Genomic DNA, 20819 nt, shown 5'->3' on the forward strand with positions numbered 1-20819 from the left:
GGCCGACTATAGTTTAGTAAGATTAAGAAAAAGTGTACAATGTGTTTATTTTATGAATACTTAGTGTATGAACACTATGCCAAGGTTGTAATTACACCCAATAGGATTTAAAAAATTTGGTTTTCATGTGATTTCTCACAGAATTTCCATACAAAATGATCTGTCACACTACCATGATTGATTGTGATACTAACGCACTATAATTTAAAATAGACAATTTGGTAATTTTGGTTTGAAAAATTGGCAAGAAATCCGAGTACATGGGTTATTCTTATTTTTCGGTTATCTTTAATGAATAATAGCGTGGAAAACACTGAATTTTTTAAGATAAAACAAATCTATTCCAGTTTATAAAATAATTTATTGTATTCCAATATTATAGTAATTTATTTTGTTATAAACGTGTTGGCCGTTTAAAGTTACTAGGTAAACCAATGGCAATGCAGTTTACAAGTACAAAACAAATAGTAATTCTTTACATTAATTTTAATTTGAAATAATGAATTTTTTTTTTTTAACTAAATAAACATATATATCACTATTGTTATGTATGCACCGATGTAAGTTCTATATAAATTACAAAACACTCAATATTTTATGATGTAACGTTAGTTCTACTTATAAAAAGCTAAAAAAGCAAAATCTATAAGATTAATAATATAGCTATGCATTGATAAATAAAAAATAAATAATTATAATATAAAATCCAACGATTTATGTATAAATTAATCTGTGTAAGAGTTTGCCTCATAGACGAATGGGTTGTTTTATAAGTTATATTTTCATCAATAATACAAAAAATAGTTAATAGGTACGTAGAAATACTAAAATCAATAAACTCAACTAAACATAATTGAATAATAAATGTTCTATCTTATATTATAACGATAGCGGCTAAAACTATTTTGGCATGGTAAAACTACACTAAAATAGTAACTGTTATTTTGTTAGTATACATAATAATGGTGACGCTAATACAATATCTTATACCTATACAGCAAGACAAATTGTGATATTTTCAAAATGTGGTTTTAACTTGAAATTAAGTATGATTTAAATATTGGACATATTTATTTTCGAAACGTTGATACAATGTTTTGCAAATAAAATGTTTAAAACATTAAATTTCACATCAAAATATCTTAAAATCTTGTTTGACAATATTTTTAATACATTTCAATTTTATTGCTGTATTTTTGGTTAGTTTTATAATACTAATATTGTATATGGTCCAAGAAGACCATATGCAATTCACATGTAAATAAATTAGTTTATTAAGTGGTTATTGATTTTATAAACTTTAAACATAATTTTAGGTATTATTTACAAAACTTTTGGACAAAAAAACAGAATTGAATGTATCGTATTCGTAATATAATACAATCTTTACTATTTATTACGAGCGAAGATGTACCTACATTTAAGTCGATTTTTATTAAAACGTTAGGCACGTGCTTGTTTTGGTTGTAATAATAATATGTTAATATATATATAATAAATAATGGCCTTCACCTTAAAACTATATACAATTATTAAAGAGTTAACGACTAATCTATGTTAAGCTACTAACGTAAAAAAAAAATATGTATATTTATGTGTTTCAATAAGGATGAATAAATAAGAAAATATGATTATGATGAAAAAATGAAAATGTGTGAAAGTCTACATGGGGTTGATCGAACTAACGGACATATATATATATATATATATATATATATATATCAATTAGTAATTAGTAGTGTTAATTAACCATAATCAAATGAGCAGCAATGGAAATATTATTATAGTGAATACAGTCTTGTATCGAGGAACAAACAAAATATGTTACATATGTCGTTAAACCGATTGTTGTGCGTTTTGCATTCGTCTTTGACTGTTAAACTTTTTCGATATTTTCGCTTTCCTCGACTTCTTTTTCGACGGTTTTTCTGGATTGTAGTACACTATGGGTCCCGTGGCTATGAGCTTGGCGCCGTCGGGCAGCCTGATCTCCCTGGCCGTGGACGCCGAATAGGGACGTTGCTCGCCGGTGACGGCCGTCAGTCCCCGGGACGCCACCGGGAACGAGTACGCCACTCCGTCCGACGACAGTATGGCCGTGGCTCCACTGCTTTTCGACGGGCTGCTGTCGTCGTTGTCCGTCAGGCTCCGGCCGAAACCGTTCTGATGCGAATACCCGTAGTAAGGCGGTGCGACCACGTGCGGCCCATAACCGGCCATCGAAAGGCCCTGAGGCCCGGCCGGCACGTTGTCCGACGTGGAACCGGACGCCGTGTCCTTGGACGTGTACGCCGAGCCGCCGGCGCCCACTATGGCCGTGCCGCCTGACCCGGCGGTGGCGATACCGCCGGGCCCTGCGATCGCCACGCCGCCCCTCCTGACCACCAACCGCTTGATCTGAGGGCCCATGTCGCCGTTGTGCTCGTTCGGGTTGACCGGAGTCCAGTGTTTAGTGATTTTCTCCGTCGTCGTGGTGTGCGGACGAAAAGGTTTCACGTGGTTCAAAACTCCTTTTTCCTCGTCCGTGTGCCTGCGGGAACGCTTTAGCGCCACTTCGGGTACGGTTGGCGTGACGGCGGCCCTGCCCCGCCTGGACCCATCTTCCGGTCTAGCCAAAAACTGCCGTCCCGTCGTACCGTGTCCGACGACGGTGTTGTGTCTTCCAGTTCGTTCCGGGACGCTTGATCATTTACGTGTCTACACACGTCCGCTTCAGGGCCGTATTCGATGATCTCGCTGAAAGAGTTCAACATCGTCTGGAATGGGTCCCTGATAAGTATAGGAAAGTAATCGGCCCAAGGCGACACCCAGTCGATCCTGGACGCCTGATCGCCGTTCTGGCCGTACATCCGATTCAGCATGGCCGGATTCATCTGGTAACCGTAACCCGGAGGCGGTCCGAACACCGTGTGTCTAATGATTTTTCTGCGAACAGGAACGCTCATTGGTGTTCCTTCTCCGCGGATGCCGTTTTGGCCGCCCTTGTGTCCGTTCAGGTTGTCCAATATTTGCCCTATATACGGGTCGTTGCCCGGACGTTTGGTTGCCGACAACGCGTTGAAGTTCTGATACTTCTGCAAGTTTTTGTCCAGCAGATCTCTGAGAGCTTCCATTTCCTCACGGGTAAGAGTCGGCGTCGCCGGATCTTTCCGGTCCGCCATCCGCAGACGAGCAATTGACTTCAGTTTTCCCAGCACTTGACTGCTGGTCGAAGTATCCGTCTCGGGGACTTCCATCGTGGTGTCACTAAAACAGAAAACAGAAATAAAAAAAAAACCCAACAAAACTTAGATCATAATATTATATTTGTAGACGCATGCAATGTCCAGAGGATATTAATCTCCTTTAATAACGGGTTTTCCCCATACAGCAATGATTGGTTATTGGTAATGAGGTTATGAGGCTAGTGAAAATACATATTCCTTAAGGGCCCGAATTAATTAAACGGGATGACTGTTAATTTGTATGTGTTGCATTGTTTTTAAATAATTTTTTACTTTGTTGATTTTTAGAAAATCAAGTATGATAATTGAAATGAAAAAACAAAAACCGTGACTCTGTAACTATAAGAGCTTGTTGTCAATAGGAAAAAAACAAAACCCACTAAAAACGAGAAGATATTTGTCTTAGCTTAAAAGATAATATACAGGTAGATCCGATTTCATACCCAAGCAGTATAATTATTTGAATTTGAAAAAAGTCAATGTGTTACGATCTTATAACGCTAAATTTGTTATGTTTTCTTAAACTATAAGAAATGGAAAGTTAATACTAAGCTTATTAGAAAATATAAAAATTTTTACAATTAAAAAAATTGTCAATTTTAGCTATTTACTTAGTAAATTTACCTAACCAAAACCGGTGAACAGATTTTGTTGTTTAGAGCCTTATTAGAATTAGTTTCAGAGTTTCAGAACTTGATATAGTTCATTCACTGCAGAGCTTTAAAGTTGTGTATCTTAAATAAACATATTTTTTAAAAAATTTTTAAATAATTCTCCAAAAATAAAAAATTAAGAAAGTCGACATTTTTTTTATGAATTATGGTGAAATTTTGATGCAAATTAACTTTAGTAGTTAGGTATTTGCTGGTGTATTGACGGCTTACAATACTTTTTTTATGAAAAGCTTTCTCTATGAGGTTAAAACCCGGTGTGTAATTTATTTTTTAAAAAAACTATAAAAAAAAAATTAAAAACAAACACCAAAAACTAAAACTAAAAAATCGGCCTTTCATCCCCCACAGATGAGTGGATAAGTTTTATAACGATGACTTTTCTTTTAATCGGTTTGGAAGATACCTCTGAAAGAGACTTCACGTTTTAATCTTTATTTGTTTGTAACTATGCTTAATCTTTCATTTTAAATAATATTTTGGATAACAATTTTTAAAAAAAATGTTTGCTGTACGGGGTTTTCTCCTAAAAAAGACAATCTAACGCTAAGTAAACATGCAGCGCATGCTTTTTTTTAATTAACTTTTTAATTACATTAGTTTGGCGGCGTTTTTGTGTTAAATATATTTTATAAACACAAATTGCTATTCATAGCAGTCAATAACAAGCTGATATTTTTCACTGGGAGTGACTAATTTTCCAAAAAGATCAAAACAATAATTAAAAAACAGACTATGTTCGATTTAAAAACAACAACCGATTAATTATTTACATATATTATGGAAATCCTACAACTGACATTATTTAAGCTCGGCGATTAACGATTACCATGTTATAATGGTTTTGCATAAGAAACATTCTTAAAAACAAAAGTAATTCGTCGGTTTTTTTTAAATTTTATTTAATTTACATAAACCATTAAAATTTTAGATCAGTTATATTGATATTAACTCGTTAGCAATGGGTTTTTTTTTGTGTGAATATTACAGCTTAACGTGACACGGTTATATAAGAAAGGAAATTAAAAAAAATATATGAATTTTTTGTTTCAACCGATAGACATTGGCATCATACTACTATTATAGATAAAAAAAACATTCCATTAGAATAAAAAAAAAATTGTATAATTCTGTAAAGAAAAAAATGGTACGTTTTAAATTTATTCTGTGTATATATTTTGCTCCATCTAAGAAAGACTAGTCGTTAGTTTGAAAAATCACCTTGTTAATTGTTACAATCAAAACTATTAGAAATGTTAGTTAGCCAAAAAATACCAACAACGGCGTACGCAAGGGAAGCGCTTGTGATACATTCAAATATGTATTAAGCTCATCGCAAGTAAAGTGGTATATATTATAATTTATCCCATCTCTCTTGAAAATTTGATTTTAAGTAATGTGTAAGTGTTCGAGAATCGTTTGAATTTCAACTTGCACCACTTTATTTTCGATCTACTTAATTTTCCGACATGAGGTGAACACAAATTGTTAATTATGACATAAAATTTTCCTTAACGTTTTATTTGTATTTCACAAAATTGTTATTATTTAGACAAATAGTTTAGTTGTGTTTTTTTGGGGGGAAAAAAATAAAAATCATGCGTACGCCACTGAAAAAAATGTTATTTTTGTTTTTTTTTAAGGTTATAAGCTTTGTGTAGAAATGTAATATAGCGGAATATACAAAAACTGTTTGAAAAATTAGCTTACCTTCTATACTATATGTTACACGTATCGACCGATCCATTGCTAAAATTGTCACAAAAAAGCACTAAAAACCTTAACAATAAAAAAAAATGCCACCAAAAAAAAAAAAAAAAATAGTGCACTGTGAACGAGTTTTATAAAAAATACATTCTACCTTAAGTTTTTTTTTTCCAAGTGTATTACTTTTCGCTTACATACCTCGACTTTATTTACTGTTTACCATCATTTAACCAAATGCGTTAATAATGTGTTAAATTTTTTTCAAAAAACCCGTGTGTTTTACAGTGTTTATTACAGTGGGTATTATTTTGTATTATTATTTTAATATGTACATTAACAATAGTATTATTATTTTGTTTTTTTTTTTTTTAAAGTCCAGCACTCCAATATTAGGTACTACAGAACGGCTACTGCGGTTATACAGTGTGTTTGTGTATGTGTGTGTGTGTCGTACTTACTGTTGGTAGTGTTTTTCTCTTTTCGATTCCCTCACGACATCTTCGGATTCCTCGGCGTCCGACGGCCTACCAGCTCCGTAAGCTATTAGACAACAGCACAACAACACCTGAAAAAATCATTATTATTGATCAATTGGAAAAAGTCATAAAAAAAGTAAAAAAAAAAAGAATAAAAATTATCATCCCACACAATAATATTTTTAGTGAACAAAAAAAAAAAAATGATTTTGTCAAAACATTTTTTTTTCAACGAAGAAATATTCTTATTGTTTTTTCTTCTAATATTGCCGCGTGGGATGTAAAAAAGTATTTTTTTTTTTCACCTTAAAAAATATCATACTAATCAACGGAGAACTTGTTAATAGCTCGACACTCCAAAGTGCTATGGCCGGCTCCCCGGACTACCTTTCACTATATTATTTTGTCTACAACACCGTCTTCAGCAGCTACTCTATACCATCTCTCCCCGTGTAATATTTTATTACCATTATGTTATTACTATATACGGTGTGAATGATGATGCTATATCCACTACCGATAAACATATTATTATTATTATTATTATTCTTTAAGAGACATATATATTTTTATTGTCTGTCCGTCGCGCGTTATACAATGGACGGGTACTTAATGGATTTTTTCATACTTGTTTTTTTATTATTTTTTTTCAGGTATTTACTTCCGATTCGTCGCGTAAACGGCCTAAATTTTTATCGTATTATTTTCTTTATTATTACCATTATTTTTGACCGATTTGTGAAATACCTATTTTTCACGTCGCGTACCTATCCGGTGCTTAATGATGAGGCGTTAGCTGCACTCGCGTTATGTCCCCTCGGGCGACAACAGGACTACTCTTCGCGGTGTTAACCAGCAGCATTGTCGTCGGATATCCTAACCGAACAAAAACAAGTGGATGCTTTTCAATCGAACGGTCGTTTCACGGTCGGAACGTTAATAATTTTCCACAAGAACCGCTCGTAGACCGCATAGTCTCGCTGCTGCTGCAACTGCAGTGCTGTGTTTTCTTAGCCGTCGACACACAGACCCGCTCTGCACGCTGAGTGTGTAAATATAATACAATCATTTTTAATAAGCAATCATTCCAGTACTGGCGAGAACAATGCCTGGAAGTAATTAGTACCCGTCCGAGTGAATATTATACACACAAATTTCCATCGCGAGATAGTGTAATAATTTCTAAATGGCAATATTAAGCGCCGCCACCCCCCACGTCGGGGCTTCCCGCAAACTAAACTCACACGGTTAGACTATGATACCGAAATATATGTATATACATATATTTTGCATGTAAACGAGTACTATTGTTGACCCGTTTCCGTTTCGTGTACTTTTTATAGGAAGTACAAACGCGAAACGCCGTGATTTTGCAATTAAACCAACCAGGTCAGTGGGTGATATACGGTTGCTGTGTTTTTACTACACACGCATAATAATATAATATTATTATATTTATTAACTTTTTCATTTTCACCTTCCGGCCAGTAGTTGTGTGTTTGTGTAGGTACTCTAAACGGTTCAGATGCTTATCGGTCGAGTACGATTGAGTTGAGTTAATAATATCAGCGTCATCGCCATATAGTATAATATCCAACTGGAAAGCGAGATATCTCTTCTTATTATTTTGTGCAAAAGATTTTTTCTAGGTATTGTCGACCGAACAACAGAGGTCTAAAACCGCGTGAAGCATTGGAAACGCGAATCTGTTAATTAGGCATAGGAAGATGTGTTACATCAGTCCGTATCAGACAATAATAATAACAATGTCTAATATATTATTATTTATTATTATTATAATTATTATAACAGTGCGGTGGAAGGAAACAGCGCCGGTTTGCCGGAAGACATTTTATTATTATTACACCTTTGGGGGGCGGTCATCTCCGTAAAAGTGGTTTTGTTTTGTTGTATACAAAGAAGAAAACCAAGCATTATATTAATATATCCTAAGCACTGCCGTAACGGTACACATTTTATAACATGTTTTTTACTGTGGCCAGTTTTAACCCGCCGCCACGCATTTGAATAACATAATATATTTTAAAATAAAAAGTGAGACGTTTTAAAAAAAAAACATTAGACCCGAACGATAATAATTATTATCATGCGATGTGCGTGTGTTTTCATAGATCTTACAAGCTGCTGTGATGTGACTGATATTAGGTTGGGTAAACCAGTTGTTATTTACCAAGTACAAGAGAGGATGTAAAATAATTATTATTCGTCATGTCCAACGTGTGGAAACGACCAACAAATGTGTGTAAGCGGTGACCTTAATCTATCCAAACGGTTTTTTCGACGCATGAACATTGTTTAAATATTTGTTTGTTTAAAATAAACAATTATTAGCTATTAAAAATCAAAATTTGTACCTAAGCAAAAACTCAATCAATCGGTGTTCGAAAGAACTAAGAAACTTTGCATATTAAATCCCATTGAACAGCTGTTATTTAAAAACATTTAAATAAAAGTTCCAACTATACCTACAATTATTATAAAAACAGAAAAGTTTAACTTTTCAATTTTAAAGTAATAGTTACTGTAATGACATTAACATAAATTAATAGTATAACCCTGATCAATGTGCAATAGGCTCATTACATTACTAAAATATGTATAATAATTTTTTTAAACACACATTATATAGTTAAAGAATAATGTAAATAACCAATAACGCTGTACATAACGCTTTTGGAACCAGAACAAAAATACATCTAAGTTTTGGGATATTTTTCGATTAATCCTAATCTAGTTACTGATTTTCTTTGGCATTTCTATATTTTTTTTTAAATCATCTCCAAAGTTATAAAAAAAACCTTTTTGTGGTATTTTTAGATTATTCTGTAGATTCGAATAATTTACTAAAATGTATTTCAAACGGATTTTTTAATTTTAAATATCTTCGTTAAATTAAGATCTATGAGCTTGGACGTATAACTCGTAGTGTTTTTTTTTTTTTTGAACACAAAAGAACATTAGAAAATTATTGTGATTTTTGTTTTGTAAGCTGTTTAAAGGCAATTTATTGTTTTTTTTTTTTGGGGGGGGGGGTTATCTTTTGAGATATATAGATTTATCTGAACATAACAAGGCTCTATCCCGATGGTACTCGACGACGCGACTCTGTTAATACGCTGTTATCCGCTGGCCGCCGTTTATAATAAGGTGCGCGACACACGTTAAATACCTTGCATGAAATCGCATTATATTATTTATTTTTCACGTAGTCTAAAGGATGATGATTTTCAATTTCTTTTTGAAACCCGCAAAACGATAGACACGCCAAGTATAATATATTACAGTGTCGGGGAATAGCAATATAATGGTGGTTAACTCGTTTTTGCGACACTGGAAAATATTTAAAGAAAATTAAAATACACATTATTTTTACTCTATTAAACTCTTGCGGTCCCGGATGCAAAATAACTTAAAGCGTGTCTATTATTTATTTATTTTTTCATTTTTTTTTTTTCAAAAGAAATGAGAAAAATCATTCCGTTGTAATCAGAACATTATGTATTGTGACCATCTACTTATATCGTATATTACCTATTTTCATACGGCTCGACGGTAACCTAATCGCGCAGCCATATACGTTCTAGATAGATGCGTCTGCACGGGCTCAAGAATTCTAACCCGACCTGTCGCCGATGTTCTTTTTAGCACAATAAAGAAAAACAACACCTGGCCGGTCAACATGTTTCCCGAATAGCTATGTTTCTTATGTTAAACAAAAAAGCATCCGTAGGTACAAAAAATATGCTCCATTGCAGCGTCGGGTTACCCTACAGGCAGAGTAAGCAGGCGATTAGAGCGGCAAATTTTCCGCACTTAAAAAAAAAATGTATATATAATATTATATTATAATTTATGGGTTATAATCTAATGGCTAATTAGGTTATTAACACACTGAAATGGTTCCGGTGAACGCGATCAACTCGAATTTTTATTATTAGCGAAACGATGTTTTTCTCGGAAACGGCTTATTTATGTACAATTACCTAAAGCTATATAATATTGTGGCTATCCGTGATAAGACGTTGTTATTGTCAATTATATATTTTTATTTTCGTGATTCTATTACTTACAACAAAGAATGTTTTACACATTCCTTTAACCATAAAACTATTCTGCTTATTAGTAGACGGTGTGCGCGACGACCGCGACAGTGCAGCTAACGACGTGTTGTCTTTATTTATTTTTATTATAATTTTTCAAATTACATCATAAAGAGGGATGGTAGATCGAAAAAAAGTGGCGCAAAATATAAAAAGCTGCGAGAAGAGCACGAAGAAAAGGAGAAAAGGGTTGTTCAAAAAACAAGAAAACTTGATACTTTGTTCACCGCGGCAAAATTAAAAACAGGTAAAAACAATTTACTCTATAAAATAAATATTTTTTTTTAAATTTTTGGTGACACTTAAAATCAGTAAGCAACATTATGCATTCGAGATTTTAACAAATGGGAAATAATAAATAAAAAAATTTAATGCAATGAAATTAAATACAAATAGTATTATAAATAATTTATAAATTATGAATTATAATAGAAAAAAAATAAATAATTACAACTCTTGTATGATAAAAATACAATAAAACAAAGAATAACAATATCTGCCTAGTAAAAAGTTAAAACAAATCATTTGTTATGATAGTAAAAAAAAAAAAAAAAATGTGTACCTACCTAACAAAAATTTAATATTGAAAAAATTAAAACCAAATGTTATAACTAGAGCACCGATTTGTATGCACTAAAAAGTATCAAAATATGTCGTATAATATACAATCAAAATCGTGAAAATATGCAACAAATATAACACGTAGACATATAGAAAATTATAATAAAGTAAATAACACTTTTAAGTAGTTAAAAATAATAATAAGTTTTTTCTATTTTGTATGGTAATTTGTAAAACAAACTCTACTTTGGTAATGGTTAATATTTGATACTGAACATTATTATATTTTTATAGACTCGTCTACTTCAACTACTACTATCACTTTAACTACAAGTACTATTACTTTAGCTACAAGTACTTCAACGAGTTCAACATTTTGTCCGTTTCAACAACTTTAGAACTAGAGAAAGGAAGCCCCGCAAGTGATGCTGGAGAGCTGATTTCCATAGATACAGCTAAATTCACAGCTCCGAATCTCCAGTGTGTTAATGATGTAACTATAAATACAGATCCTGCCAAATGGGTAATAAACCCCTTTTATGGGACGAACTAGACGAATGTAATTCTAGAGCAAATGAAGTAGTTTTTGGTGGTAAAGACAAACTAAAAACGGTTTATTTTGCCGTATTGGATCATCTCGGAAAGCAACTGGAAATGAGACATTCTGGATATGCAAAAATGTATGATAAATTCAATTTTTTTATCAACATAGACAACAAGTCAATTGATACCGATGATATTGTCCAAGGAGCCGAGAAACTACAAAAATTTTATGAAACAGACATTGATGAAAACACATTTACACAAGAATGCATACATTTCAAAACTGATATGCAAAATACAACAGAAAAAAAACAACCAAATCGAAGTTTGTTTAAATTTTTTAGAAACCATAATTTAGAAGAACTATTTCGGAATGTGAGCATCGCTTTAAGAATATACTCCTGTATAGCGGTTACTAATTTTTCGGCAGAACGATCGTTTTCGTGTCTCAAAAAAACTAAAACGTATTTAAGATGTACTATTGGCGAAAATCGGTGTGATCAAAGTTTGGAAGATTGGAAACTATAATTGATTATTCGAATGAAAATGTATTCAAATAATTGTATTCTTATAGTTTATTCGATTCGTTTATTTGGAATTTATTAGAACAAAAAACATATATTATACAAATAAAATAGTAGCTTTTTATTTCAATCGACATCTTATGTTATTAGATTTGATTAATTGTTTTTAACGTTTTAGTTATTCAATCAAATTTTGTTCAACTCTAGTAACAACCCAGTTGTAAAAATAAATCCATATTTAGTTCCACATCTAGCTGTTAATGTTTTGATGGATTGACATAAAATAGACTGGCGATGCGGACTGAGATGAAGTTAGTGTTTTTTTATAGCTAATTTATAAACTAGCCTAGTACACAACAGTTGCATTGGGTCAAGCGAAATAATAATTATTGTAAACAACCGAGACTAACTGAAAATATGACATTTTAGCTTTGATGCGGAACTGACAAGATATCGTTTTTTCAATGATGATTCCGTTTCTATTTTTGTGTCTGAACCCGCGATATCTCCTAAGCCCCTGAACCGATGTCATTAGATATTCTCCTTAAAGTTTGAGAAAAACATCCAAGACATTTTTAAAACATATTTTCAAACTAAACATTTCGGTATAAACAGGTAAAATAGTTTCGAATTTGTCGTTCACGTGTTGGGTAAAGTTGTATTAACTGTCGACCCTGTTCCGAAAATAAGGAACAGCTGTCATTGCCAAGTTAGACGCAGCTAATTTTTATTAATTTGCTAAGTTGTATCTATCTACATCTGCTGTGTTTTTGTTAAGAAATTTATAATTGTTAAATTATAATAGATTTCTATAATCTATGTCATTAATTGGATATAACAAACCACCCTATCCCTAAATTATTTTAATATTATAAATATTTGTGATCATTTAAATGTAACAAACTACAATAATTTAATAATAATACAAGTGTAATATTAATAATACCTATACATTGTTTTTGTATGTGTTTTGTTAATCGTCAATAATATGACTGCGAGATGGGACTTTGAAAATGTAGTTTAAAAATATATAATATCGTTTTTATCTAGAAAAATTTACCTAATATTATTTATCAGACATCTAAATAGAAATATTTGACGAAAAATGTGTTTAAAACAAGAAATGTATCGAAAGAAAAAAATCGGCCAATAAAATAAAATTATTCGAAGATTTCGTACTTGGTCGATTTGTTTGTTCACATTTGAATTTTCCAATTACTTTTCCAGCAGATATTATTTTATAAACCTTCATATTTTATCGAAACTGAGTTTAGTGTTAATACGACTTTCGTATTACTAGAAAAAAAAATTATACTCTATCTAAATCTAAATACATCAAACTGTTCGTTTGCTATGAATTTGCAGAGATACAGTAGCCCATAAAATTCATAGTTATGTTTTCATCGTCCGATTAGGATGTTAGTTTTGGGATAACAAGCGGTTCTTATTAACCTATTCAAACACAGTGACGACTCGACTGTATCAAAAACCGAACGAATATTGATCTTAAAATAAAATCTTAACAAAGTCGTTGCAAACAAACAGATTGATGAAAATTAAACATTCAAACTCTTTTAAATTATTTGCTTACATATTATAAAATTAAAAACATATGTTTCCATTTGAAAAAAAACTAAGTACATACTTCTTTTACGTACAAGGGAGGAAGGTACACATTTAGTAAATATGTATCTACAAGTATAGGAAAAAAATAATTTTCAAAATATTCATATTTTCCGAGAAAAAGTGCGTCTTACATCAAAATGATCACTCTGTAGATCTTAATTATCAATCATTTTTGTATTCTACTTTACCTATTAATTATTGTGTTTTTGGCGACCAAATGTCTTTTAATTTTTATACAATTTTTCGCTCTTGTTTTTAACTTGGGTTTAGTACAATTAAACCAGCTATTACTGCGGTTCTTCTTTAACCAGCTTTTATCGCCAGCGGATCTCACGAGGTCGTTGAAAAGAGGTGAAAACTGGTATAGAATATCGATCATATTGCTCGTTTGGTATTGTTGTCGGACGTGAATTGTCCGCTATCGTCTAGACATTCTCGTACTATGATTTATACGATTATTCTATTATAGTAAAAGTAAAAAAAAATACTTTTTTTTTTCTATAAAGATCAATGAAAAAATATAATATAAACGTGTGCGTGCTGATCGCTACGTTTTTGGAGAAATATCACACTGACATTCGGTTTCGAACAAAACGACGTTTAGGACATTTGAAACTCTAATGAATGTTGTTAAAATAAAAATTCTTGTACATTATATTTTATTCTATTAAGACAGTAGGATATCTCGGTGGAGTTGCACGTCTCGGTTTATAATAGTATAATAACATCAACTTTAAACGGTTTCCCATCAACGTCCATTACCTATGTACAATAATAATTGTGTAATTTATTAATACCTTTTTTGTAGGCAAACGCGGTACGTTAGTGTTTGTTGCACTGGAGTACGGTCGAAACCACTCGCGTACATTAATCACAGAAGACATCAAATGATATTACTCTTATACACAGAATCAATTTAACATTATCAAGTGTATCGACAAGAACAAAATATATCTATAAAGGAAGGTCTGAATAAGAGGTATGATGCCGTCGCGTTTAAGACGTGTAGGTACCTACGTTATACATTTAAAAAAATAATTTACATATAAATACCTATATTGAATTTGTACGGTATAGGCTTCTGGAGCGTTATTAATTATTTTCATAGAATATTATAATATATGTACTAAGATTGTGGAAACCCATTTGAAATGATTAATCGTTTGTCGAGTGCACTACACAGTTAAGAATGCTTTGCGTTCAAAAGGAAAAAAATAACACTTTTAATTACAATAACTATAAGTCAGTACATTAGTATTACTGTGTTGGATCGTCTAAGGATTGACTAGCCATTCAGGATCGTCGTCGACCCCCCGGCACGATGTAGGGTCAGTCGAGTAGCACGTTGGAATAGGTTAGTGTAATCGCAGAGTATGATTATAATGATATATTATTGCGTGTACTTTAGTTAAACGTGGCGCATATTGTAATTAATCACCCTGAAAAAATTATAAGAGTAAACCTAAGATGAAATCAACTTCCCAGTCTTGATCGTTTAACTAAGTACGGGTTTAGCTATTAATTAATAAGTAGTTGATTTACAGTTAAAATTACTTGAACATAAACTTAACATTAAATTCAAACTTTTCTTTAAAGATGTTAAGTTGATTATTTAGCTTTAACGTAACTATTAAATCTTAATTGTTCGATTAAATATTATATTTAAACAAGTTTAATTGAATATTTCGTTAAGTTGTACTATAATCTAACACAGCATCTTAAATTTATTAACGCTCTAATACTCTACCTTGCTTTTTGGCATACTAAGTAAGATATACTATTAAGAAATAATCGTGCCAGAACTACTTACCTATACGCTATTATAATATGTATAAATGTGGATAGCGAAAATAAAAATACCGTACGACTGTTATACGCATGTTTATTTGATTCGATTTAACCAACTTCGTACGATATGCAAATATTATTAAAAAAAAAATTACATTTTCGCATTTAACACCTAGAGCTGTGGTGCGGTTCTATCCGAGCGAAATAAGGCAAGGATTGGGTGTGGATGGTTTTACAGCCGTCACGATAAAAAACATATTTTTATATATGTGTGTGTGTGTTAATGTGTGATTAACTTAAAAAATGTACATAATGTATATATATATATATATATATACATAAATAATATCTTGAATTATACAGTATACGTAGGTGTGTAAGTGGTCAGCGAACTATGGAGACAGGTTTATTTTTTTAGACTACAAAACACTATTGACCCGACCCGACCCGAACGAGCAATTTTTGCAAATAATATTACTGCTTATACATTTAAAACCCTTAAGCAAACGCTATCCGGTTGTTTTGAGTTGTGTTCGTGACGAGACAGAGAGAGAGAGAGAGAGAGAGAAATGGACGTGGAGGGCAAATAACTTATGTTGCTGTTGCCGTTTCTTTTAGCAGTAGTGATCCATCAACGAGTGGTCACCGTGTTAAAACAACGACATGTGGGGGGGGGGGGAAGAGCGGTAGCTAGTCTATTAGCGCATTAGACTGTTAACCTGTGGCCGAGACGTTTAGACGCACAAAGTGGGCGAACTTGTCCGCGTGCCGACCAATAATGGATAAAATATTATAATAAGTAATAACAAGTTTTTATTTTTTCGTTTTTTGTTCCTTTTTCGCCAGTAGGATACACTTTATATGGCGTAAAATATTATTATTACTTATATATACATATACATATCTTACACGCGTGAACTTTGTATAACCTCGACCGACGGTGTACGTTGACCCCGGTTGGGTGCCATTGACTTCCAAACCACCCGGACAAATCTGCCCGTTTGTCGGATGACAACCGTTGGTTTTTAATTTATATATATTTTATTTATTTTATAGACCGTTTAATGTTTTTTGGACCGCCGGAGACTTTAACGAACGGCTATGTTACAAAACCGACGTTAATCCGATTGACTTGTACCTGGGTCTCGCTTTTTCTCCCTTTGTTCTCACAATTAAACCCGTGGGATAAGGTTAGAGCGACGGACAGCACTTATATACTCGAGAGTTGGGCAAAATGTATAGTTAAACATACATTACTAATCGAACCGAATAACGTGTATTAATCGAATTGAAAACTATACATTTCTAATAGAATACTTTTTTTATTCGGTAATTTTCCAATAATATTTTTCGAATAAATTGTTAGATAGTGTCAACAAAAGGACGAATACATCTCTATTGGAATAATTTTATACCATTAGAATAATCAATTATTTTGTTCAACCGAACAATGGACGACTCTGCCTATATGTCAGAGTTAGCACAACAAGCAATTAAGTATTCGGTTCGCATATGGTAGTTTTTTGACTAGAGAATTTTATTTTTACCTGACGTTCAACCAATATAATGGACCTACTTCGCAACGATAAGTAAAAAAAAAAAAGGAACAAATATATAGTATCGACCGCCTAAAGGTGTGATTTTTTTATTTTTGAATAATAAATTTATAGCTGATGAGATTTTACACATTTTTGTATTGCAAAATATATTATGGACGACAAGATACAAACATTGACTGTTATAGAGATCATTCTCTTAGTTCCTTTTTAAATGTCTTTCCTGGAAACTTAAAACAAATACTCTTATGATACTTTTATATAGATCCAATATTAAAACCCACACAGAACATAGCAAAAATCCTTGCAAAAGGTTTAAAAAAAAAATATTGAAAAAATCCGTCACATAAACGTTAAACTTTCAGTAACACATAATATTCTAATACTTTTTAAATTACTTTTCGCTTTGAGATCTACACGTGTTCTTGGTGTTAAAATTTATACTACGATATTTGAGTATACATTTAAGAAAATGTAAAAAAATTCTTAAATCAAATAGTTAGATGTATAATTTTAATTTTAATTCGACCAAATTAAAACCACAAACATTTCAAGTCAGTATTAGTTTTTAACTGAGTGAAGTTTAATACAATTATACAATTAAACATTTTAAATAAGTTTATAGAAATCCATGACATTGCTTTATGGCGGTATACAGCCGTTCTGTAGAGTAGGTATATTTAAGTACAGTTTAGCGGTTAGCCTATATTTGTATAGTGTTGTTAAATCATAGTTAACTTTGAAGCTAACCCGGCTAGAACGGTCATTAGTTTAACGAGTTGCTTTGGTTGGTACTTTGGTTGTTCTGGATGTGTATTTTTGTAATGAATCGGACATTCAACACAATTATAATGTGTTAAACACTGTTCTTACGTTATGTATTCGAATAACATTCTATGCCGCCGTACTAGCGGTGGCAATTTTTTATTTCAACCGACGCACAACAAATAATAGTATAATGCCTATTATAGGTTAACATTAACCAATGATAATATTTTTAAAGTACTGTATGCACTTTTACGATGTGCCACGTAACGACAAGATGCGTCTTGATCGCAACGGAAACAATGGATTTGCAAGATAATGCTATAAACAATGCGCTAAGAGTTTAGACCATTAGGACGAAAAGAAGAAATATTAGTTTTCCCCTTTTGCGTTTCCCTCGTGCGACTTATAACGAATACTTGTTGAACGTCCGTTGAATTAACACATTTCTCAAAAATATTTTCTATAATATGGTGTTATTACATTTAAACGTTAATAATACCTATATAAATCAGTTCAATTGAAGTGGTGCTCTACATTAATTGTCGATTGGGTTTTTTTTTTATATATTTTTAAAAGTAAATTATACCTACCATTTTTTTTTTTTTTTTAGTGTATCTCAATTAAATTTTCTGTTTTCTTTCTTACCATTGAGCTGACTACCAAAATATATATATATATCACTATAGCTTCTGTTCATTGTTCATCCTAAACCGAACACGCACGAAATTGGTCGGAATTTACCACTCATATTTATAAATTATTTTTCGGTCACGCTATACCCTACCGATGAAGTGTTTTAAAAACTCAATTTGAACTCCACGTCTAAGACGCAACACTCTTAAAATAACAAGTAACCAGGCCAAAATTAATCTACTCATATGGAAAATAGTCAAGCTACAGACTACATATTATAATATAATTATAAAGCTGGCAACAAGATTAGATACAACTCGAGTATTAAGGACGGTAGTTATAATGGAATTGTATTTATCTAGAAAATTATATATGTATTATTAATTTAATGAAAATAATTAAAATACAAAATATTTTTGTACAATTTTTATTTTTGTATTTTAAAAATATATATATTGCTTTTTGTGCAGTATTAAGAACTTCGGTGCGAATCTGAGATAGATTAGGTCTTATGAGCTTTAATATAATGTTTCTTTTTTCACTTACATTTTGTCAGTTAATCACAAAAAAAAAATGTTTCATAAACGTTGTCCCTTTGTTAAATTTCTCAAGTACAGCTGGTTTGGAAATAGAATGTATAATAAAAAATACATGTTTTTAAATGTGGATTACTATGGTATTTGTTGCCGTCATAAAAAAACATTTGATTATGCGACTATTATGTGTTTCCTTACAAGGATACGAAACCAGCCATAAATGAAAACAACTCCACACGGCAATTATTTGAAGATATATATTAAAAATTTATTTTTTAAATGTTTTGTTGGGGATCGGTGAAATATTTATCAAGTCCAATATTTGTTTAAAAATAATTCTCTATCTGTATAAAACTTTGAAAACATTTGTGTTTTAAATATCTGTCAAAACTTAAATGCACAACATGAGGTACAAATAATGTGCCAATTATAAAAATATCATTCATTTTTAATAAAATACTAATGAAATTTTGTATTAATATTGCTGTGAAGGAAGCTGCAAATCGCTGTGTAGAATAATATGCATTCAGAATGCAATAATTTCCTATAATAATTATAAGACTTATTGTATATTGTTCTAAGTTAGCCGGAAGTGGCCTACTATTTTAACTAAGTATAGGTCTATTAAAATTTGCTGAGTCAAGCTACCTGACCTCTAAGTGACCAAGTTCTCATGTATGATTAACGCTTTCATTCGTGACAATTTTATCAATACGGCTAATCTAAATGTGCATTATAATATCTCGCGCTACATTATATCTATAGGAAATCTGCTTAATCGGTACATTGTTTCCTATATACGAAGAGCTTTTGTACCAATACAGACACCGCACTGGTCAAGTTAAATACATTATTAAGTCATGTATAAAATATCTTTAATTTAAGACTATCAATTACTTTTTTAACGTACTTCAGATTATTCGAATTACATTATAATCCAGGGTTATTTGTACACAGAAAGTGACAACTATACAATGTATCGATTACAGTTGGGTACGTACCTACCTACGTATCTCGTTTATATTATCCGACAAGCGTAATCTCGAACCGTATGTAGGTATAAGGAATTATTTAAGAGTCCTCTATTAAACCAAGAGAGTTATTCCAGAGGTGGCTGGGAATTTTTTAGATTTCCATATAAATTAAACATGGCATATTTAACGGTCGGAAAACGAGTCCGGGGCCGGTTTTGTCTTCAAGAGATGGCCCGACGAGACAACAAGCTCCAATATAAACTATAAGTCCAGACCGATCAAGGTCAGGGCCGGACGGCCTCGTCCTGTGCACTTACTCTTGTACACACGGATAAGAAAGAACGGGGACCAGAGTGTGTTACAATTTAATAATTTAGTGTACAAAAAACAATAGGGATACCTTTGCGCGCCAATAAAGTATGGAAGAAAAAATAAAGTATAAGAAAAACCCTATACTCGGACAAACATAATAGGTGTTTATAGTATAATTATTATTATTATTATTATTGCTTTGGTGTAGTGTAAATACATACGGTCACGCCGAGCGAGTTCATTGTGTGCATTGGCGGCGTTTAAAGAGAGACTTGTCCGGCGATAAGATGTAGTCGATGATATTTTTCTTCGGCCGCGTGGATACCTCTTTTGCGGCGGGGCTGCTGCAACGGGCGTGGGGTTGCGACGGACCGTCGCCGAAGGGTATGAATAAGAGTAAAAAAAAAAAAAATATATATATATATATATTATGTTTATAAAAAAAACCACACAAACACTATAGTTGGTTTATACAATGAAAATCGATATTATAATACGACAATGTACAAAAACGCTTTGGCGCGTCTCCGATTACAATGGACGTCGAGTGGACAATAATAATTATTCGTCGCTGTACGGTGAGCGCCCAGTGTAATAAAACATGCGGACGGGACTGGGAACGACTCCGCGCAAACGGTACCTGCCGTCGGCCGAGACCGGTAAACGTCAACGTCTCCCCTCCCCGCCCGGCAAGACGCTTGCTTAATTAGACGACCGTCTAAGAAGAACGGTATAGGCACGCGCGAGAAGAAAATATAGAAGTAGGAAAACACTAAATATTATATTACACCTGTGTGGA

At 32.4% G+C, this 20819-nt stretch overlaps 1 protein-coding gene across 1 annotated transcript; it reads right to left on the bottom strand.

Moving 5' to 3' along the window:
• Positions 1-415: 415 nt before the first annotated feature.
• Positions 416-20786, bottom strand: LOC126846327 (uncharacterized). The gene is made up of 4 exons (XM_050585641.1): positions 20242-20786; positions 6061-6167; positions 2650-3246; positions 416-2608 (listed from the first exon to the last, which is right to left on the bottom strand). The coding sequence occupies exons 1-4, from the start codon at positions 20269-20271 to the stop codon at positions 1837-1839; spliced, it is 1506 nt and encodes a 501-aa protein (XP_050441598.1). The 5' UTR covers positions 20272-20786; the 3' UTR covers positions 416-1836.
• Positions 20787-20819: the final 33 nt, after the last annotated feature.

This window comes from Adelges cooleyi, unplaced genomic scaffold, assembly GCF_023614345.1.
Source record: "Adelges cooleyi isolate 19-005CV unplaced genomic scaffold, UGA_ACOO_1.1 ACOO_flye_CR_arks_rails_tigmint_CR_PRNA_9, whole genome shotgun sequence".
Classification (NCBI taxonomy): Eukaryota; Metazoa; Arthropoda; class Insecta; order Hemiptera; family Adelgidae; genus Adelges; species Adelges cooleyi.